This window comes from Phocoena phocoena, chromosome 13 (genome assembly GCF_963924675.1).
Source record: "Phocoena phocoena chromosome 13, mPhoPho1.1, whole genome shotgun sequence".
Lineage (NCBI taxonomy): Eukaryota > Metazoa > Chordata > Mammalia > Artiodactyla > Phocoenidae > Phocoena > Phocoena phocoena.
The window spans coordinates 58599842-58623320 of NC_089231.1; the positions used below are offsets into that span (position 1 = coordinate 58599842).

At 37.4% G+C, this 23479-nt stretch overlaps 1 protein-coding gene across 1 annotated transcript in view; it reads left to right on the forward strand.

Annotated features, from left to right (window-relative positions):
- Positions 1–19147, forward strand: part of ARHGAP28 (Rho GTPase activating protein 28) — a 146474-nt gene extending 127327 nt beyond the window's left edge. The window contains exons 12-18 of the mRNA XM_065889472.1: positions 722–804; positions 3566–3763; positions 4087–4200; positions 11352–11408; positions 13806–13930; positions 16914–16978; positions 19053–19147. Of these exons, the coding sequence (XP_065745544.1) occupies positions 722–804; positions 3566–3763; positions 4087–4200; positions 11352–11408; positions 13806–13930; positions 16914–16978; positions 19053–19147 (737 nt within the window). The remainder of the gene's footprint in view (positions 1–721; positions 805–3565; positions 3764–4086; positions 4201–11351; positions 11409–13805; positions 13931–16913; positions 16979–19052) is intronic.
- Positions 19148–23479: the final 4332 nt, after the last annotated feature.

Sequence of the window (23479 nt, forward strand, 5' to 3'; positions counted from 1 at the left end):
GTAGTAGAATGCCAACTCTCTGGTGCCATCTTCTGGATCTCCAAAGATCCAACTGTGGTTACCTTCCCTTCATGTCCATTTAAGAGCTAAAATAAACGTCACTGATCATAATAACAAGAGCAAACACCTGTGGAGGTAACTATGTACAGGTACTGGTGTAAACACTCTGTACATTAGCTCATTTAACCTTCATAATGGCCCAGTGAGGTAGGTATGATGACGATTCCCATTTTATGGATGATAAAATAGAAGCAACAGGGGTTAAATAGCCTGCCCAAGGTCACTCAGTGACTAAATAGTACATGCAGAATTTGAATCTGGTTCTAGAATCTCTGCTCCTAATTATTATGCTTGGCTGCCTCATCGTACGGAAATAAAATTTATTTTCTCTTGAATTGAGCTTCAAGCCAACTGTTTATAGCATAAAAGTAAAGCAAGATCTATGAAAGTACTTTGAAAAGAGAAATGTTATACAGATCCAGAATAATTTTGAGGATCTCGTTGGCCACCTGCCCCTACAGTGGCATCCTAGGATGCTAAAAAGGAGTTGATAGACTGAGGCTCCTGTCCAAGTGAACAGACGTACATTGTCAGTCACAAAACCTGTCTTTACCACTGAAAGCTGTCAGGGCCCTCCTATGCCACCAGATGTTAGCAAGAAATGCTGTCAGAATGCATGAGCGTTGTTCAAAATGCGTGGTTATTTCTGTTTTCTTGTTAGGAGGGCCTCACATCAAAGTACAGTTTCAAGCCTTACACCTCATGATCATGGCACTGCCTGAGGCCAACAGGGACACAGCCCAGGTATGTTGTATCGACCTCATGGTCTGTCATTGACTCTTATTGGTCAGAGGAAATGGCTCAGGTGGAAAAATGAAAACTGAGAGGACAACCTACCAACCAGCTGAGTCTGCTGCAAACCCTCTGCCTTTCCTTGTTCCCACTGCTGTTCTCCTGAGGAAGCCAGGAAAGAATGTGAATCCTGGAATCTTCTTTGAACATTTGTTTCATTCATTCAACCTGTTAAGAGATGTTGAGCATCTACAGTGTGCCAGGCACTGGGCGAGGGTTAGGAGTAGGAAGAAGAAGCAAAGATGGAAGACTTAAATGGAATAATGTCAGAAGTGAATGAAACCCCTGCTTTAAATAAAATTTCTAGAATGTTCATGTCTTACCATAATTCAATTTAAAGAATTATAGAATCCCAGAAGTTTACAGATCACCTGATAGGACCTTGCCATTTTCCAGATTAAGAAAATTAAGCTCAGAAAAGTGATTTCTCCATTAATATAAAATAGAACATTTGGTAGAATTGTATTCCATAGTTCTCCATCCCAAATATCCCTCCTTTTATTTCAAATTCATTTCTCTGCTTTATGTTTGTAAAAATCAAAGTTTCTGTTGCTGTTTTGATAATGATTCTGTATACAATAGGAAATCTGTTATAAGTACAACAAGTGCTTGGAATCTTTTTTTTTTTTTTTTTTTTTTTTTGTGGTACGCGGGCCTCTCACTGTTGTGGCCTCTCCCGTTGCGGAGCACAGGCTCCGGACGTGCAGGCTCAGCAGCCCCAGATCACGGGCCCAGCCGCTCCGCGGCATGTGGGATCTTCCCGGACCGGGGCACGAACCCGCATCCCCTGCATCGGCAGGCGGACTCTCAGCCACCGCGCCACCAGGGAAGCCCCAGGTGCTTGGAATCTTTAAAATGAAATTGAGGTGAGGATGAGTTGGAAAGAGTTATAATTTTGAGGCCAGTAAACATGATGCTGAAAACAAAGATGAGTCTTTGTGCTACCTCTTGTCAGACATTTCAGTTTGGTGAGGACCTTTCCTCCTCCCAAGTGAAACCATCTATGTCAATTATATTATATCCTCCACCCAAGAATGGGGACTGGCAAAGGCATAAGAATGTCTGTTTTAATACAATTTGGTATTTTTCAAAAGCTGGAAATTTACTAGCTTTGTTTTTTTTTGGGGGGGGCTTTGTCTGAACAATGCTTTTTTTTTTTTTTTTTTAATCCAAAGGAATGAATCTAGTATCAGATATCTGAGTCAAAGTGTCATTTACCCTTTCATATAACTAAGAATGTAGCAATTATCAAAGAATTCAGTACATTCCTAACAGAAGATCCTCTCTGTCTCTCTCTCTCTCCCTCCCTCTTCCATTCTGAATTGTTACTGGAATGAAGATTGAAGCTAGTGTGTTGTAGAGATCAAGATGTCTGGCTCAAGAATTAGGCTTCCTTGGATCATATCCTGGCTCTGCCACTTAATTAAGTGACGCTGGGCAAAGCTACTTAATCCCTCCCCATCTTAGTTTCCTCATCTGTAAAACAATAATAGTACCTACCTCACAGGGTTTGGAATGATGATAAAATGAGTAGAAGTATATAAAGTACTAAGAATAATGCCTGGCTCACAGTAAACCCTCAAGTAAATGTTAGCTGTTATCACTAGTATATGCTGTCCATTTTCTCATTACACATACTATAGCAGAATTCAAACTTGGAAAACCAAAGAGCATCTCCTTTTAGGATTTCAGCCCTCTTGGTGAATTTTAGAAAGTTCTGATAGACATTTATACTTTGGTGGCTCAGCCAAACTTTTATTAAGCTTTCTCAATTTTTTTTTCAATGCTGAGCACAGGTGCATGTAATCATTTCCCTTTGGTCTGCTGAAGATTCCAAAATTGAAAAGCAGTACAAAAATGACACCCAAAAAGTGAAAGTTTTCAGCTTTTTGACTGAGATATTTTTGAAGTGAGGAATGAGATACTCATTTTGTTGTTTTTATTCTTTAATTTTTTTCTTTACTTTACTTTTAAATTTTTTATTGAGGTATCATTGACATATAACATATTAATTTCAAGTAAGCAACATAATGTTTTGATATTTGTATACACTGCAACATGATCACCATAGGAAATCTTGTTATCCTCCATCACCATTACAAAAATTTTTTTCTTGAGAGAACTTTTAAGATTTACTCTTTGTAACTTTCAAATATGCAATACCGTATTATTGACTATAGTCACCATGCTGTATGTTATTTCCCCATGACATTTATTTCATAACTTATTTATTTTAAAACTCATTTTTTTCAATGGACTTTCCATTCCCAAGGAAACAGAAAATAATTTTTAACAGTAATGCCTTAAATTAAGAGTGAATTACTTTCCTACCTTCACGACAAAACTGCATTTCATGTTTATTTGAGCTGTAGTGCTTTCTCTCCCTTGTTTGCTGTTTAATTTTAATATTTGTCAAGCTTGTTTAAGATAAAAGAAAATAAGAAAATGCAAACTATTATTTATAGAGATCCCAACATAACAAATTCCATAAAAATGGAGCTACTTTTATGAAGCAGAGAAATGAAAAAACTCTTCACATTTCTCATTAGCACTTTTAAGCAGTTAGAGGGGAAACATGACACATTCAGCCATTCTGTAGCTCTGACAATTTTCCAGAGGCCCAGTGAACGGGTATGGAAATGAGTGATAGTAATCAGTGATGCCTTTTCCTAATTTACAATGACTAGGGTGACACTGTGCTGTTTCCTATCAGGCCCTCATGACATTCTTCAATAAAGTCATTGCCAACGAATCAAAAAACCGAATGAGTATATGGAACATTTCTACTATAATGGCACCAAATCTTTTCTTCAGTAGAAGCAAACATTCTGACTGTGAAGAATTACTCTTAGCAAACACCGCTGCCCACATCATCCGCTTGATGCTAAAGTACCAGGAGATGTTGTGGAAGGTGAGTGACAATGTGACGACTAGGATGTTCTCATGTCTGCTAGCGCCCAGGAGATGTAAAGACCCATGAGCAAGCACTGCCCTCAGGCACAGGGAGAGGTGGGAGACAGTAATCCCAGGTTGCTGGTGGCATCTTTATCATTCCTTAAGGCTGCTCCTGAACACATTTTCCTTTAAACAGGAATCCTCATAGATTTTCCTAATCTTTATGAGGACAGAACCACAGTTCCTGGTTCCTGGATACTGAGTGGCCAGAAGACTGACTCTACCAGGGAGGTTTAACTCAAGTGTTTTCCTTCTAGTCAAGCTCTGTTTCTTCTCCAGGTTCCATCTTTCTTAATCGCTCAAGTCAGAAGAATGAATGAAGCCACGATGTTGTTAAAGAAACAGCTTCCAAGTGTCAAAAAGCTGCTAAGGAGGAAGACCATAGAACGAGGGGTAATAACTAAATAAATGCACAAATATCATGGCCACCCAGGCTCTTATTTCTCACAGTGATGCACAAAGTAGCTTGTAATTTAGAACCAAAATTGTTATATTCTCATAAAGTGTCAGTCTTGTAACTATAAACATTGTGGAAATTGTGTTCATGACAGAGTACTGTGATCTTTACATTTTGTTGAATTATGTGATTTGCAGTTGAAGTTTTTGAATTATCTCTGTCATGAAGATTACTTAAGGGCAAAATGGTTCTTACAAATGCTGAAAGTCAACATTTCAGTCCCTGTGAACTGGATTTAAGGGCAATCCAGTAGTCAATATATCTAATAAGTAGAGATAGAGATTTCTGTAGTGATTGGATACTAAAAGAATATGTAGTCCTCAAGTTGTTTTGTGTAAATTCATTACATTTCAAAGAATGTTTGCCTTAGCGCAGTTGTCTCTGTGGAGATGGATAATGGAAACAGGCTTTAGAATTATCTTTATTGCTTTAATTTGAGGATGATCTTGAGACATAGCATTTGGCCTTGAGGAGGATGTAGAGATACAGGAAACGCACTTTGTCCTTAAAGGAACGTATATCTAGTAGAGAAATATCTGGTAGAGAAATGTACACAAGAGCCATGAATATGCATTCAGTGTGAAACGTGTCGTACAGACAGTGTGCTGGGAATCATGCTGAGGAGAAAGAAATGTGCTCCAACGTGGAAAGTGTGCAGACTTCACGGAGGAAGTGGCATTTGAGCTGCATCTTCAAGGATGGGTAGTAGCATTTGGAAGGGAGAAAGGAGGGGAAAGTTCATTCAGGGAAAGGAATAGTAAATCCCAAGGCAGTAAGGTAGGAGTATTGCTAATTGATTTATCACAAACAGGCTGAATGGCTGTGTTCCCTCATTGATTATAGGCAAAGTGACTTCAGATCAACTAGAACCAGCACACTAAATTTGGGAAAAAAAATTTTGTTTTGAGAAAATATTCACATAATATAAAAGTTACCATTTTAACTATTTCAAAATGTATAAATTTTAGTATATACTTTTAGTATATTCACAAAGTTGTGCAACCATCACCACTATCTAATTCCAGACTATCTTTACCACCCCCCAAAAGAAACCCCATACCAATTAAGCATTCACTCCCCATTACCCCCTCCCCACAATCCCTGACACATTCGTATCTACTTTCTACCACTATGAATTTACCTATCTGGACATTTCATATAAATGGAAGCATGTAGTATGTGGCCTGTTATGTCTGACATCTTTCACTTAGCATAATGTTTTCAAGGTTCATCCATGTTGTAGCATGTATCAGTATTTCACTTCTTATTTTTCATTTGTGTTGCATTTCTCTTGGGCATATGTTGGGTCATATGGCAACTCTATGTTGACTTTCTAGTATTTTGTTGAGAATTTTTGCATCAACTTTTATAAGGGACACTGGTCTGTAGTTTTTCATTTCTTGCTATGTCTTTGACTGGCTTTGGTATCAGGGTAATACTGGCCTTATAGAATGAGTTGGGAAGTGCTCCTTCCTCTTCAATTTTTTGGAAGAGTTTAAGAAAGATTAGTGTTACTTCTTCTTTAAATGTGTGGTAAAATTCACCAGTGAAACCATCTGGTCCTGGACTTTTCTCTGTAGGAATTTTTTTTGGGGGGGGGGTTACTGACTTAAGTTCTTTACTTGTTATAGCTCTATTCAGATTTTCTATTTCTTCTTGAGTTAGTATTGACAGTTTGTGTGTTTCTAGGATTTTATCTGTTTTAGCTAGATTATCTATTTGTTGAAATACAAATTGTTCATAGTATTCTCTTATAATCCTTTTTATTTGTATAAGGTTTGTAGTAATGTCCCCAGTTATACTCTTGATGAATAATTTGAATCCTCTCTCTTTTCTTGGTCAATCTAACCAAGGGTTTGTCCATTTCATTGGTCTTTTTGAAGACCCAACTTTTGTTTCATTATTTTCTCTACTTTTGTTATTCTCTAGTCCTTATTAAAACTCAGATCTGTATTGTTTCCTTCCTTATGCTTGTTTTGAGTTTAGCTGGCTTTTTTAGTTTCTTAAGGCGGAAGGTTAGGCTATTAATTTGAGATCTTTCTTTTTAATGTAGGCATTTACATCTATAAATTTTCCTCTGAGCATTACTTCTCCTCCATCCAGTAAGTTTTGGTGTGTTGTGTTTCATTTTTGTTCATTTCAAGGTCTTTTCTTACTTCCCTTAGGTCCATTGGTTATTTAGGTATGTGTTGTTTGATTTCCATATTTGTAAATTTTCTAAATTTCCTTTTGTTACTGATTTCTAATTTTATTCCATTGTGGTTATGTAACATACTTTGTATTATTTTGATATTTTAAACTTCACTGAGACTTGTTTTGTGGTCTAACATACTGTCTATCCTGGACAGTGTTTTATGTGTACTTCAGAATGGATTCTGCTGTCATTGTCCTATATATGTCTGTTAGATCTAGTTGGTTGATAGTGTTGTCTAAGTCTTCTGTTTTCTTTCTGATCTTCTACCTACTTCTTCTATCCATTATTGAAAGTGAAGTATTGAAGTCTCCAACTATTGTAGAACTTTCTATTTTTCCCTTCAGTTATTTAATTTTGGGCTATATGTCTTACATGTTTTAATCCTCACTTTCTCCATTACTGCCTTCATTTGTGTAAAATAGATATTTTCTTGTGTACTACTTTAATTCTTTTGTTGTTGTTTTTTACTATATATTTTTGAATCTTCTTTTTAGTGGTTGCCCTGGGGATTATAAGTAACATCTTAATTTATAACAATCTAGTTCATATTAATATACCTTAAGTATATAAAAACTTTCTACCTATATTCTTCTGTCCCCCCACATTATGCTGTTATTGCTGCATATTACGGCTTTATAAATTGTGTGCCCATCGACATAAATTTATAATTGTCATGTACTTGTCTTTTACATTAGATAAGGGAAAAGTGAAGTTATAAACAAAAAGTACATTATATTGCCTTTTATATTCTCCTAAGTAATTTCCTTTACTGATATTCTTTATTTCTTCATGTGGATTCGAGTTACTGTCTAGTGTCCTTTCATTTCAGTTTGAAGGACTCTCTTTAGCATTTCTCTTAAGGTAGGTCTGCTAGCAGTGAACTCTCTCAGCTTTTGCTTATCAAGGGAGTGTCTAAATGTTATAGTTGGCATCTACCAACCCCAAACTCCCAGTCTTCATTTTTTAAGGACTGTTTTGCCAGATGGAATTTTGCTTGTATTTTTTTTTTCTTTCTCAATTTTAATATGTCACCCCACTGTCTTCTGGCTTCCATGGTTTCTGCTGGGAGATCAGCTATTATTATTGAGGAGCTCTTGTACTTGAATTGATTTTTCTCTTAATGCTTTCAAGGTTCTCTCTTTATGTCTGTCTTTTGACAGTGTGATCATGATGTTTCTTGGTGTGGATCTCTTTGATTTTATCCTATTTGGAGTTTGTTGAGCTATTGGGTTACATAGATCATTGTCTTTCAGCAAATTTGGGGAGTTTTCAGCCATTGTTCCTTCAAGCGTTCTTTCTGTTCCTTTCTCTCTACTCCTTCTGGAACTCTAACTGTGTGTACGTTGGTGTGCTGGTGTTGTTTCACAGTTCCTCTAGGTTCTGTTCATTTTTCTTCTTTTTTTTTTTTCTTCCTGTTTCAAGACTGGGTAACCTCAAATGACCTATCTTCAGACTTGCTGATTTTTTCCTTGTGCTTTTTTTTTTTTGACCACATCGTGCAGCTTGTGGGATCTTAGTTCCTGACCAGGGATTGAACCCACATCCTCAACAGTGAAAGCGCAGAGTCCTAACCACTGGACCACCAGGGAATTCCCTCTTCTGCTTTCTTAAATCTGCTGTTGAACCTCTGTAGTAGGCTTTTCATTTCAATTGGACTTCTTTTAGCTCCATAATTTCTTTTTGGTTTCTTTTTATGATGTATTCTCTTTATTTGATATTCTCTATTTGGTGAGATATCATTCTGATGGTTTTCTTTAGTTCTTTAGACACAGTTTCCATTAGTTCTTTTAAAGTATTTAAAATAGCTTTTTCAAGTACGTCCAATGTCTAGGCTTCCTTAAGGAGTTTCTTTTGAAACTATTGACACTAACATTTTGTTTCCTGCGTATGGGCCATATTTTCTTTTTTTTTAAATTAATTTATTTAATTTATTTATTTTTGGCTGCGTTGGGTCTTCGTTGCTGCACGAGGGCTTTCTCTAGTTGCGGCGAGCGGGGGCTACTCTTTGTTGCACTGTGCGGGCTTCTCATTGCAGTGGCTTCTCTTGTTGTGGAGCACGGGCTCTAGGCTTCAGTAGTTATGGCACACAGGCTCAGTAGTTGTGGCACACGGGCTTAGTTGCGACATGTGGGATCATCCTGGACCAGGGCTCAAACCTGTGTCCCCTGCATTGGTGGGCGGATTCTTAACCACTGTACCACCAGGGAAGTCCGGGCCATATTTTCTTGCCATTTTTTTTTGCCTGTCTCATAATTTTTATTGAAAAATGGACATTTTGAATGTTAAAATGTGGCAGCTTTGGATTCCTCCCCCTCCCCCTGGTTGCTGCTTGTTATAGCTGTTATTTATTTGTTCATGACTTTTCTGCTGAACTAATTTTGTTATGTCTATATTCTTTGTTTAGTGTGGCTACTGAAGTCTCTGTTCCATTAGCCTAGTGGTTAGCTGATGTTTGCACAGAGATTGTCTTAAATATCTGAAACCAAAAAAATCTCCCAGTCTTTGCAGATGAGCTCTGTGTGTTTGTGTGCTTGACACACCTTCAGTATTCAGCCAGGCAGTTTACAACTTGACCTGAACCTTCAGTTCCTGTTTGGACAGAGCTTAAAGGTCAGCCAGAGGTGAGAGCTTAAGTTCTTTTCAGGTCTTTCCTGAATATGTGTACAGCCCTGGGCATGCCCATGTCCTTCTAGATTCTCAGGTATATGTTGGAGCTTTTCAAAGACCTTATTCCCCAGAGCATCTCATTCTCTAGGCTTGCCTCCCAAGATTTTTAGTTAGTTATTTTTTCCCCCAACTCTTACCCACTGCATCAGGCAGCAGTGATTAAAACATTTGCCTGTAAATGTTTTCAACATTACACCGCTTTAGCACTGGTCAAGTTCCAAGTTAGGCAAGTTAAAGGCAAGCCAGTCTTCCAGGGAACAGATAATTAGAATTTTTTGTGAATGAGGTCCATTCTGCTCCCTTCAGTACCTATACCAGGAATGCAGGCTGTTATTTTTTTTTTTTTTTTTTTTTTTTTTTTTTGCGGTACGCGGGCCTCTCACTGTTGTGGCCTCTCCCGTTGCGGAGCACAGGCTCCGGACGCGCAGGCTCAGCGGCCATGGCTCACGGGCCCAGCCGCTCCGCAGCATGTGGGATCTTCCCGGACCGGGGCACGAACCTGTGTCCCCTGCATCGGCAGGCAGACTCTCAACCACTGCACCACCAGGGAAGCCCCAGGCTGTTATTTTTAAGGCTGTCACTGAACTGTGGAGCTGAGATGGGAAAGTATAAGTTAAAATGCCACAAAATTCACTCTTATCAAGATTCAGCTGTTTTTCTTACTTAAGCACTCCCCAGGCTGCAACTTTTGGGTTAGTTTCCAGAGTTCTGAAGAAGTTGACAATGACAGTTTTTGGCAGTTTGTTCATTACTTTTATGGAGGGACAGACTTTTGGAGTCCTTACTCTGCCATTTTCATTCTGGAAAACTTCAACGGCCTAAGTATGATGTGTGTGGAGCTGAAGCTGGGGTCAGGTCAGTCTTTGTGAGCCAGGGCAAATTAAAGTCTTTCTCAGAGCCTCAATATTCTGTCAGGCAGAGTGAAGTAAGTCAGAAAGAGAGAAACAAATATCGTATATTTACGCATATATGTGGAATATGAAAAAATTGGTATAGAAGATCTTATTTACAAAGCAGAAATAGAGACACAGATGCAGAGAACAAACGTATGGATACCAAGGGGGATGGGGGGTTGTGATGAATTGGAAGATTGGGATTGACATATATACACTATTGATACTATGTGTAAAATAGATAACTAATGAGAACCTACTGTATAGCACAGGGAGCTCTATGCTCTGTGGTGACCTAAATGGGGAAGAAATTTAAAAAAAAGGGGATATGGGTATACATACAGCTGATTCACTTTGCTGTACAGTAGAAACTAACACAACATTGTAAAGTAACTATACTCCAACAAAATTTTTAAAAAATATTTTCAATTTGGGGAAAAAAGTAATGATATCTATTTCACAGAGTTGTCATTAGCATCAACTCACAGAATGTGGGTGTAAAGCACTGGGTCAACTGTATAATGCTATATGAATGTCAGTTGCTTTAATGTTTTAGTTATAAATAGAACTAAGTAAAATTTTAAAAGGCTATAAGTACCATGAAAGCAAGCGCTTACAGATGAAGAAATAGTCTTTCTTCAGTTCTGTTGTACTATACCATGTTTTTACTTCCTGACTTTGATTGGAATAGACAATTCATTGACAGTTTACAAAATTCAAAATATTGGAAGGGGAAAAACTATAGAATAAAAGTTGACCATCTCTGACTTCCCCTCCTGAAGACAAGTAATGTCAACAACCAATGACAGCATGTGTGTGCACAGGAACACACAGGTACATGTATGTCCAGAGAGGCACTATGACATACGAGCAAATATGAATATATGGTCTTCCCCCTTTTTTTTACATGAATGATAACATACTTGAAACACTGTCCTGCATCTTCTTTAATGACTTGTGAAATCATGGTGATTATTCCACATCAGTCCACAGCCTTCTTCTTTGCTTCTTTTGCATGGTATTCCATAGACACACTGAAACTTATTTAAGTATTCCCGTATCATCGAACAGCTAGATTGTGTCCAATATTTTGCTATTAAAGTTTATGCATCGGTGAATAAACATGTTCATATGTCATTTCTCACAAATGAAGTCTATTTGAAGGATAAAGTTATAGATGTGGAATTGTTGGGTCAGAGTGCATATGCATTTTATAATTTGATAAATATTGCCAAAATGTTATCCATAAAGATTGTACCAGTTTACACTTCCAACAGCAGCATATGCTTGTTTTCTCAACGTTAATCCTAAAGACTATATGTTTTTTATTTAGGTTATAAGCCCCAAGACTTCAAAGGTACTACAAAAATCACCCTCTACAAGAAGAATGGTAAGAAAACAAATCATTTCCTTTCCTCCCTAATTATTAACTCCTTACACAGTATTCTTTGGCTATATCCACCTTATCTGTGTATAATTTTGCTCATGATACACCTTCAAACTTGACATTTTCAGTGTAGCACATGAAGGAATGTATAAGGACTCAACTAATTGATGACTCAGAATTTGTGGTTAGACATTCTGTTCACAAGAGTGAATACTCCAGAAAGTTAGAGGGAAAATGTGATCATTATAACTGGCTCAATGATATCAGGAGTGTGAAATTTATCTTAAGAGTCTTCTGTGGAGCTGGCAGGGGAGGGACGTGAGATGCCCACAGGAGTGTTTTGGGAGGGTGCTTTTGACTGCAGTCAACCAGGGGCTCCCTCCTCCCTCCCAGCTCTAAACCACTCGCTGCCATTCCCTGGCATGCTCTCCTGCTTCTCGCAGGTAATAGTAGGAAAGTACTGTTAGAACTGACCCTTAAAAAGTAGTTTCCTAGTGCTGCAGTAACAATACCAGGGTGGATTAAAACAATAGAAATTTACTCTCTCACAGTTCTGGAGGCTAAAACTCCGAAATCAAGGTGTTGATTCAGTTGGTTCCTTCTGAACGTCGTGAAAGGAGGACGTGTTTCTGACATCATTCTTAACTTTGGGTGACGCCAGGAGTCCTTGGCCTTCCTTAGCCTACAGATGATGCATCACTCCAATCTCTGCCTCCATCTTTATATGGCATTCACCCTGTGTGTGTGTGTGTGTGTGTGTGTGTATCCTGTTATATGGACACCAATCACATTGGATTAAGGGCCTGCCGTGCTCCAATTTGAACCTCGTCTTAGCTAATTACATTTGCAATTAACCTATTTCCAAAAAAGGTCATATTCTGAGGTCCTGGGCTTAGGACTTCAACATATGTGGTGGGGGGCAGGAGGGAGGACACAATTCAATCCATAACATATTTTTTCTAGGGGATATACTGAGTCAATTCACATAAAACTACACCAACAGTATTGTCCCTTGAGAACACAGATTTAAAACAATTACCTGAAGAGTAGCCAGATCCTCAAATAGAAATTTATTTCTGCTTATCTCCAAATAGAGAATTAATTTTTAAAACATTCAAGATTTTGAAACAAAAGGAATTTTCCATTCAATTCTAACAAAAGAGACTGTATTGTTAATTAGACAGCACCATTCTTTGAATATTTCATTTAGATGAGAGCTCTGAGGTCCCCAAGCCAATCAGAGCACCTGAAAGCAAGGACACTCTTCCCCAACAGCTGTCCACACTCCATTCTTCACAGTGTTAATAGGACACTTTGAAGGATCAAGTTTGGTGCCCATCTGGAATTCAATTTGGAGTGACCATTCATTGCTACTGACTAAAGAAAAAGGATATTTGAAAAGCCACATTTTTCAATTAGATCCTTAAATTTTCCAGAAGGTTGATCTTCTTAAAATAAATTGAAATACAGAATCCTACTTCAAGTAGGCTTATTTAGGACATTGTTCAAGAAAATGCACTGATAAAAACATTAGATTTTTGTCGCAACCCAGATTTTTTTTTAAACATTTTTATTGGAGTATAATTTTTTTTACAATGGTGTGTTAGTTTCTGCTGTGTAACAAAATGGATCAGCTGCATGCATACATATATCCCCATACCCCCTCCCTCTTGCATCTCCCTCCCACCCTCCCTATCCCACCCCTCTAGGTGGTCACAAAGTACCGAGCTGATCTCCCTGTGCTATGCAGCTGCTTCCCACTAGCTATCTATTTTACATTTGGTGGTGTATATATGTCCATGCCACTCTCTCACTTCGTCCCAGCTTACCCTTCCCTATCCCCGTGTCAAGTCCATTCTCTACGTCTGCGACTTTATTCCTGTCCTGCCCCTAGGTTCATCAGAACCATTTTTTTTTTTTAGATTCCATATATATGTGTTAGCATACGGTATTTGTTTTTCTCCTTCTGACTTACTTCACCCTGTATGACAGACTCTAGGTCCATCCACCTCACTACAAATAACTCAATTTCATTTCTTTTTATGGCTGAATAATATTCCATTGTATATATGTGCCACATCTTGTTTATCCATTCATCTGTCGATGGACACTTAGGTTGCTTCCATGTCCTGGCTATTGTAAATAGTGCTGCAATGAACACAAACCAGTTTTCTTCCCTCATGATTTTAAGGCATTATAGTGAGCCTGTAACAAAAGTAAAATCCCAGATTAAGTTTAGTCATTAGTAAATCTCCTGTTAGGAAGAAAGCAATGTTTCATTCTGGTTAAATCCTGGTCATGTTTACATGTTTCCCTAATTTGGAATGCCACTGATTTTCATGTCTCTTAAGTGTAATCATTGAGTTTAACAGAATGTACCGCATGTTTCCTCCTTGGCAGTCTGACGTGCCAGAGGGAGTCATAAGGATCCACGCGCCCCTTCTCTCCAAGGTGTCCATGGCCATTCAACTCAACAGTCAAACCAAAGCCAAAGACATATTGGCGAAATTTCAATATGAGAACAGGTGAGTAGAAGTGAATATGAGTCTCTGTACAGGAAGATGAACTTTTATCTGATGAGAAACTCCAGGCATTTGAAAATTTGACCTTTTTGAAAACTTAGAACCTGTTACTTTAAGGACTTCACCAGTAAATGAAGAATCAGAAGTAGAGAAAGAAGTTAAGTAGACCATAGAATTATCAGTAACAAAAGTTTTTTTTCAAGGAATTTCTACAATTGGGATTCTAAAATAGGTATCTTCTGTCCCGGTGTCTTCATTTACTCAATTGGTTTTACTTTTTATTTGAATAAAAAAATTAGCAAGTTAGTTTTGTAGATATCTTGATAGATTTCTAGGAATATCATTATTCCAGGCTCTACTGGGCTTTAACATGACTATATCAAGTAGAGTTTATGTAGTTGAGTGAACATCATAGCTGTTGGTCTCCCTAAAACCTACTACCAATAAACCTTAGGATCAGAGTGATGTTGACAAAATATTTTTTGCATATCTGCCTTAAGTCACGTTAAAGAGCATAAATCATGATAATTTTTGTACAGGCATACTTATTCAGGGATAAACATTTGCCCTGAGGTTTTTTTAAAAGACGAGAAGCACTAGTTTAAATCTAACCATGATAAAGCAGGTACAGTTTGATGGTCTCTAGTACAACTGATGGATATCCTTTAAAAGCAACTTTCCAATCGTATTGAAAAGGAGTAGCCATGTTGAGCAAAAAAAGGTTACATATTGCAAGACTTCATTTATATAACATTTTTGAAATGACAAAAGTTTAGAAATGCAGGGTAGGTGAGTGATTGCCAGAGGTTGAGGAGAGTGATCATGGAAACTGGTATTGCCTCGATACCAAAACCAGACCAAAATAATACAAAACAAACACTACAGACTAATATCTGTCATGAACTTAGATACAAAAGCCCTCAACAAATCTAATCCAAAGTATATTAAAAGAATTATACCTAGAACAAGTGGGATTTAGTTCAGGTATGCAAGATTAGTTTAACATTCAAAAATCAATTACTGTAATCCATCATATCAATTGGAGAAAAATCATATGATCATGTTAAATGACATAGAAGAAGCATTTGACAAAATCCATCACCAATTCATGATAAAAACTCAGCAAATTTAGGAAAAGAGGAGATCTTCTGCAACTGGATAAAACTTTTAGAAAATAACATAGGAGAAAACCTTTGTGATAGAGGACTAGTGAAGAATTTCTTAAACTTGACATCGTATGACTCATACGAAACAAAAATTGGTAACTTGGACTTCATCAAGATTGAAAACTTATACACTGAAAGACCCTGTTTAAAAGATGAAAAGACAAGCTAAAGACTTGGAGAAAATATTTATAAAGTACATATCAAATGAAGGACTAGTATCTAGAATGTATAAAGGACACTCATAACTCAACAGTGCAGAAACAAACAATCCAATTTGAAAATGGGCAAAAGACATGAACAGAAGATATACAGATGACAAATATGCACATGGAAAGATGTTCAGTATTTTTAACCATTAGGGAAATACAAAACCATGATGACATATTAAACACCTATGAAAATGGCTAAAAAGTAATAATAATGACAACACCAAGTACAGGTGAAGATACAAAAAAACTGAATTACTCATACATTGGTGGTGGGAATGTAAAATGGTCTAGTCACTCTGTGGAACAGTTTGACAGTTTCTTATAAAATTGAATATGCATCTGTCGTGTGATGTGGCATTCACACTCCTGGGCATTTATCCCAAAGAAATGAAGATTATGTTTACACAGAAACCTGTACACAAATTCTTATAGCAGCTTTATTTATAATAGTCGAAAACTGGAAAAGAAAAAACCCATGTGCTTCAACAGGTAAATGACTAAACAGGCCGTGGTCCATCCATATCACATGTGCTATGCAGCAGTAAAAATGCAGCAGCCTGGGTGAATCTCCCGGGATCTATGCTGACTGGAAAAAAAAAAGCCACTACAAAAATGTTCCATACTGTGTGTTTCCATTTATATAACGTTTCTATAAATGACAAGTTTATAGAAATGTAGAATCCAGGGATAAGGGGTGGAGGATGGGGACAGGGGGAGGGAGGTGGGTGTGGCTATAAGGAGAACAAGAAGAGTCTTGTGGGGAAGGAAATGTTCTGTACCTTGACAGAATCCATGTGGTGCTTCTGGTTGTGACATCACACTAGGGTATTGGAAGATTTTACTATTGGGGAAACTAGGTAAAGAGTACACAAGGATGTGTCTGTATATTTTCTTATAACCACATGCAAATCTACAACTATCTCAAATAAAATGTTTAATTAAACAAAGAGGGTGCACGTCCTTCTCCCTCACAGCAGAGAGCCGAAGACCATGTTTTTGAGTAACCAAGCTGACAGTTCTAGTGGGCAGGAGCTCAGCAATGGTCTTTCCAGACTCTTCTGTCCCGGCAGCCTAGTCTGGGATGGAAGATTAAAATTGGACAATTATTTTCTCTGACTTGCTTTCATTATAGGGCAGAGACATGCAACAAAGTCAACGTTAGTTTACAAAGCACTGGGCAAGCTTAGAAATGTGCCATGGGCTGAGGAAAGAATCTCATTCAATTTTTGGCAAATACAGAAATGGAACCTGATGGCTTTTGAACTGAGAGTAATGTGGCCCATGACAAGGCAATATTAAACATCCAGCTGCTCCTTGGCCAGCCTTGATGTGTCAATAAGGTGTCCTCTCTTAAGAGGAGCTGACAGTGGTGGATGGAAGGGCTGGGGTGGCCGTGAAGCCTGGCGGCGTCCAGCTTCCTCTCTGCCTCAGATGCTTGTCTGTGTCAAACAAAAAAAAAAGATTTTATCATCACTTCAGTCATAATAATGATTTGTGTGGTATATTTCACCCAAGGCAGAATGATTGTTTGTTGCCATGATTATTTAATCCACAGGTTTACCCCAGATCACAGAGGAGGGTTTAAATTATATTGCTTTCTTCTTTTCTCAGTCATGGTTCATCGGAAGGCATTAAGATCCAGAACCAAAGATTATATGAAATTGGAGGTAATATAGGTAAGCATTCTTTAATGTTTTTACTCCTACATTCTCTAATTACTCTAAAAGAAATATGCTGCTATTATTGTAAAACTGTACTTTACAAATTTCTTTAGATAGAAAATCAAAATCACTGTGTCAGATTTTTTAAATCTCACATAAGAACAGTATGACTTTCCTAAAATATTTTCAAAATTTAAATGTAAATAGTTCAGTCGATGTGGAGTAGATTTTTGAGTCTTTTAAATGTGACTCTGAAAGTTGGAGAGCCTGGAGATTCATGCAAACGAAAGGAGAAATTGTGGCACTTTCATCATCTCGACATCCTTTGTGTTGAACTTCCTGCTCAACTCTCAGTCCAGATTCATTCTTCCTATTCCCCTGAAGGGGGACAGAAAGGAATGAAAAGAAAATTCCGTCCACGTGCCTCTGTGTCCTTACTTTCCTCTTGCCCCCATTCACAGTTGGGATGAAATACCTGTGCTCCTGTTTAGGGCGGCGCCTCCCTCCTGTGGGCGAGGGCTTGGTCAGTCTCCCATCCTCTCCAATGTCATCAGCTTTTCCCTCCCAACCACACCATTTCTCTCTGCATAAACAGTTTGGTAATTTTTCTCATCTCCACAAAACTCTCTCTTGACCCCCTTCAAGTCTACTCCCATTTCTCTGCTCCATTTATAGCAAAAACTCCTTGGATCATTTGTGTATATACTCCAGTTTCTTCCTCTCCTTCTCTCTTGAAGGCACTCCAGTCAAGCTTTACCCCTCAACACTTCAGAATTGCTCTTTGGTCGAGGTCACCAGAAGACTCTTCTGTTGTGAAATCCAGTGCTTCATTTTGTCTTTACAACTGCCTGGGTTGATCTTTCCCTTCTTTAAGAAAACACTCTCTTCACCTGGTTTCAAGGACCCCCTAAGCTCCTGGCTTTCCCCCCACTTCACAGGCTGCTCCTTCTGAGTCTCTTCGGCCTGTTACTTCTCATCCTCTCGACCTCGGAGCACTGGAACTTCTATCTGCACTTACCTGCCATGGTGAACTTAGTGCATCTCATTGCTCTGAAGGCACCTGGATGCTGCCATCTCTCAACATCATGTGCAGACTCCCCTGGACACCAGCTTTCATATCCAGTCCCCAGCACGTCTTGCCCTGGGCCTTCACATCTGCTTTGACTTTTGCCCTGGATGCTTTCCATTGGATGGTTCCCTCCTCACTCCCTTACCTCTGTCAGCTGTTGGCCGCTGTATCAGCTTCTCAGTGAGACCTTCCTGGATTGGACCCTCTTTCTGCGCCTTCCCCAATTTCTTGTTCTCTCATGTTCTTATCACCATCAGACTTACTTTCTAACATACTTGCTTATTTGCTAGTTGCCTTTTACCACTTTTAGAATGTAAGCATCCCAAGGGCAAGTATTTTTGACTGTCTGATGCATTGCTGTAGCCTCAGCCCATACAATAGTGCTGGCACGTAATAACTCAAGAAATATTTGAGAAATGAATGAATGAATCAGGCAAGCAATTAAATATTGCTACTTTTGTTTGAGACTTTAGTATATATACATTTCGAACACACTGTACGTAAGAATTTTCAAATGTATTTGCCCCCATGGAATGATCTTTTTGTTATCAATTCCAGATCTCCTGCCCACAGGAAAAATGAAATGACCTTCCCTAAAATGAACTTGATATTAGTGTCTAGTCCTGGTCAAGTTTCTATCTATAAAACTGTTAGAGGACATGTATTGTCCTCACTAGTGCTCATTATCATATAAATGAATTGATACCTGAAACAGGTTCTTGTCTTATTTTTCTAATTGATGTAGTGAGTCTAGGGAACAATTTGCTTGTGATTAGCGTGTCTGTTTGCTCCCCAGTGTCACGTGGGATTTATTTGAAGTACTTCACAGTCAGAAAGAAGCAAAGAAAAGAGGGGAGGAAGGCTGGCTTTGCTAGGAAACTTTAAAATGTATTCATTTTTGGCTGAGGGAACTATACTGGCCTTATTTGAGCCTTGCAAACACACATACATGCACACATGCACACACACGCACGGAAGTGTGCACTTTTGAAAACATACTCTGATTTTTCTTTCTTTTAGGACAGCACTGCTTGGATCCAGAGGCTTATATATTGGATGTATATCATGTAAATCCCCAGGCAGAATGGGTGATTAAACCCCAACCAAGTGTTTGAAATACCCCCCAAGATGGCAGCTATCGTGCATTACCTGCCAAGAAGTCCTACATTTGGTAGGGAAAAAACAAGACTGCTTTTGACATGTTTGTTCCTAGAACCCTCTTGGTGTTTCTCAGCCCAACTGGTGTCTCCCACTGGTGTCAACACGAATTGTGGAAGAGGAACTGGTTGACCATTTGAGCTGAAGCTTTCTCATGATGGTTCTTTGATAAGAGTGAAGGAAAGAGGATGTGATCCTTCCAGAAGAAAGGCCAATATAGAATATGGAACTCTAATCATTTCTAATACTTTGACTTCACAGCAGAAATGAACTTGGTCCTCTACCTGGGGATAAGAAGCACTTCTTGATGTAGCAAATGCTACCAAACACAAGAGGTGGAAAAGACTTTTTTTTTTTTTTTATACTTATGTTATATATATATAGACATTTTTGAACAAGGATGCCAGAAATAACAAAAATTTCTGCTCTGAAAAATAATTTAGATCTACTTTCCAAAGAGAATCAGTTTCCAGAGTCACACAAACAATGTTTATGCTCTGACTTGCTTCTGAATTGGAGGAGGAGAACCTTCTATTTAAAAACCACTGTGTTGTTATGTATGCTGTACTGTATTGTGGCTGTCTGCATTCTGGTGCAAATGAACATTTCCCTATCTTGGGCTGTTGAAAACTGACATTCTTAAAGCTTGTTCTCTTATGAGCACAGGTCCCCATAGTTAAGGTTAGGTTGACAAGGGCTGTTCCTGTGCTTCCATAACCTTTGGTGTAGTCAGCGGTCACAGGGCCCCTATTTCCTCATCGTGAAAATGGTGCTCAGTGAATAGCTTTCCATGTGCCAGGCACAGATTTCCTTTCCTCATCAAACATATCATTTTTTATATTTCACAGCTGTAGAGAATCACTTCTGCAGCCCCAGTTTTAAACTGCAGAACTGCCTTTGTCCAACTGTTCTTTCTTCAAGAGTGCTGAAAAGTACTGTTATATCCAGATTTTATATGCTGTAAAAACAGGTTTTGTTTCTGTTCATCAATCATAGACTTGGCCAAGCACTGTGGATTAGCATCAGGCTTTAAAATCAGATGAATGTTTGGTGAGCTGAAAACTGCCTCGCTATCAAGATCCCACGGAGCCATTTTCCAGACCTGCAGTTGGTGAGAAAGCACAATTCATGATTGTAATTGAGAGCAAATCTGAAATTTGCTGGGGGGTTGGACAGCCCTGCCTTTCATTTGGAGACCACAGTATAGTTGTTCTAGAGTTGGTTAGAAATGGGGACAGAGGTCTCATTTATCCCATGTATGTGCTTTGGATTAGAATCTACTAATTAGATTGAGATTTTGATGAATTTACACCAGTTTTAATGAGATTTAACACCCAAATGACTCTCTCGAAAATCAAACAATAGACAAAGTTGCTCACCAATGCAGAATACATTTAATCTACTTACCAAGTCTCAAAACAAAATGTGATAATAATTTAAGCCTATACTTTTACATGCTCATTATGCCTTGATATCTATAAAAACATAATTTATATTCAACATGTAGATGATTGCATTTCTGGCCATTAGAATTTTGTTATATTTTTATAGAAAACTCAAATATCCATTCATTTTATTTGCTTATTTGAGAATTTTTTATTTCCTTTGCCTGAAAACCCATTAGAAGATAAACATGTGTTCTGTTGGTTTATATTTATTTATTCCTACATTTCATCAGTTTTCAATGTATGGCTAATTGACGGCATGTGAGTTTACATAATGAACTTTGAGGGTCTGAGAAAATGCCGTTATCATTTTTGCAATTCAAACAACAGGAGTAAACTTACTTCATGTAGTTGCTAAGGTCCAAGACATAAGATGGCTGTAATTTATGCCCACATACATGGAAGAAATTCTTCAAATTAGCTGCCTTACACTTCTGTGTATGTATTAAAACAGTGACTGATTTTTCTCACTGAATTTCCTATCATTTAGAATATATTCTGTTGTGTTTAGACAATTCACAGATCTATCCATTTAATTTTTTATTTGGGAATTTTTTTATTTCTTTTGACTGAAAACACATTAGGACAGATGCATAAGTTCTAAAGGTTTTAAGATTTACTTCATTAGTCATTAGTTTTAAATAAATGGCTAACAGATGACAGATTAAAAAAAACTAAGTTTCTGAATTTCTTATCCACTTTTGTGTGGTTTTAGATGTCAAAGGCTTAGCCCAGTCAATAACTTTAATCACTTCAGTGCATCCAAGGTTGTGTGACAACTTTCAAATAACTATATGATATGGAAGCCCACGTCAATAACAATATCATTGGATATAACCTGAATTTTTAGTCATCAAGTTAACAAACTGATTAGAGAAGAATTTCCAGTAGACACACAAACTAATTTTTGTGTGGTTAAAGAAGTTCTTTTTACTAATTTTTACTTTTTTTTTTACTAATCTTATTCTTAATGAATAATTTTATTCTTAATGAATAAACAAACCCCTACAATTAAAACTCAAAATTGCTGGTCACCTAAGTGTTGAAAAAACTGTCTTTGCCTTATGAAGAGTTGTTTTTTAAAATAGTTACAGTAATCTGTAACAGTGAATAGTGTAAAAGCAAACATGAGTAGTATATCTGCAAACAAAAGAAGAGTCAGATACTGGGCTTCTAAATTCTTTTCTTGATAGCTTCCCACCTCATCTCTTCCCAAGCGCTCTTGGTGTACAGTTAGGAAAATTGTATCTACGAAAACATAAGAGAAAGTTAACGTTTTAGGAACAATTATTCAGAAAAAAAACCGCTAGAACAGGCTCATTCTTTCCTCCATTCTACAAAAGAAGATCCCTTTGCTAAACAGCTCACTTGGGGATATGATTCTTGGAGTCATTGAACAATGAGTTTAGTGAGTTCAAGGAGTGACCTTTGAACAAACTGGAATATTAATCTCTTTACAATGTATATACAATATAAACTACCTCACTTGTCTTTCTTGGGAGAAAAAAATAACAGACGTTAACAATTTTTGTTACAAACTGTTCCTGAATCTTATTATTTAAGTCACTTCAGTTAGCTTTCAGTGTACATTTAATAATATACATTTAATGATGTAAAATATTGTTAGCAGAAGCTTTAAAACCAAATACTCTGTAACTATGATGTGGTGTAGACGCTGAGAGAATCCGTGTCCCTTAGTCATTGTCTTGTGTGTTTAACTGTGCTGAATCACAGGTTTTCAAATGTAGGAATTCACTTCATCTTCTTTCATGCATTTTCAACTGCTTTCCCCACATTGCACTTGACTAAAAGTAGCGTGAGATTAAACTTCTTTCTATCAAGCATATTTCAACAGTTTTTCATAAATGTATCACATGTCTGAAAGGAATATATATTACGGGATTGAATAGTTTCTGTTTTCTGACAGGCACTTTCAACTTTTTTTTTTTTCATAAATATGTCACTTAATAATATGACGTGGATTAAAATGTTTCTTTCAAACATTTTCAACAGTTGTACACACACACCTTAATTTAAAAATAACATCTTTTAGGCATTTTCCAACTTTTCTAAAACTATGTGCTTTGATTGAAAAATCATGCTGTCACTAGGTTGCCAATTTTTTATGTTGTCGCCCATCTCAAAAGTTAATGTTCTTTCATCCCATCAGTTTCATTGTTAAGTATAATATGTATGTTACATTTTATCCATAAAAATAAAGAGGAAAAAACTAAAAACATTATCATGAGAATTCTTATATTCAACTAGTCTGAGGTTACCATGGTGCTGGTGAAAGAAAAGGAGCTTTAAATTCAAAAGGTTTGTGTCTGAGCCCAGTCTCTGTCACCTTCTAGCCAGATGGTGGTCTTGTGCAAAAATCACGAGGCACTAAGGTAATGATGGATGTTTGTGCAAAAACTATTTACTAAACTTGAGTTGGTGCTTTCTAATCTGCGCTTTAAAAAAAAAAAAAAAGAATCTTTTCAATAGATACAGAAAAGACATTTGGCAAATTCAGTACTCATTCATGATTTTTTTACACTCAACATTTTACTGTATACCAAAGCAAGGAAAAGAAATAATAAAAGGCATAAAGATTAGAAAAGAAGAAATAAAATAGTCTCCATTTGCAAATAATATGATTATTTATGTACAAAAGCCTAAGATATCTTCAACTATTAGAACTAATAAGATAATTTAGCAAGGTCATGGAATACAAGATTATTATATAAAAATCAGTAGTATTTTTTATGCTAGCAGCAAGCCATTGGAAAATAAATTTTTAAAACTTCCATTTAGAATAGCATCAAAAAACAAAAAAATACTTGTGAGTGCATTTAACAA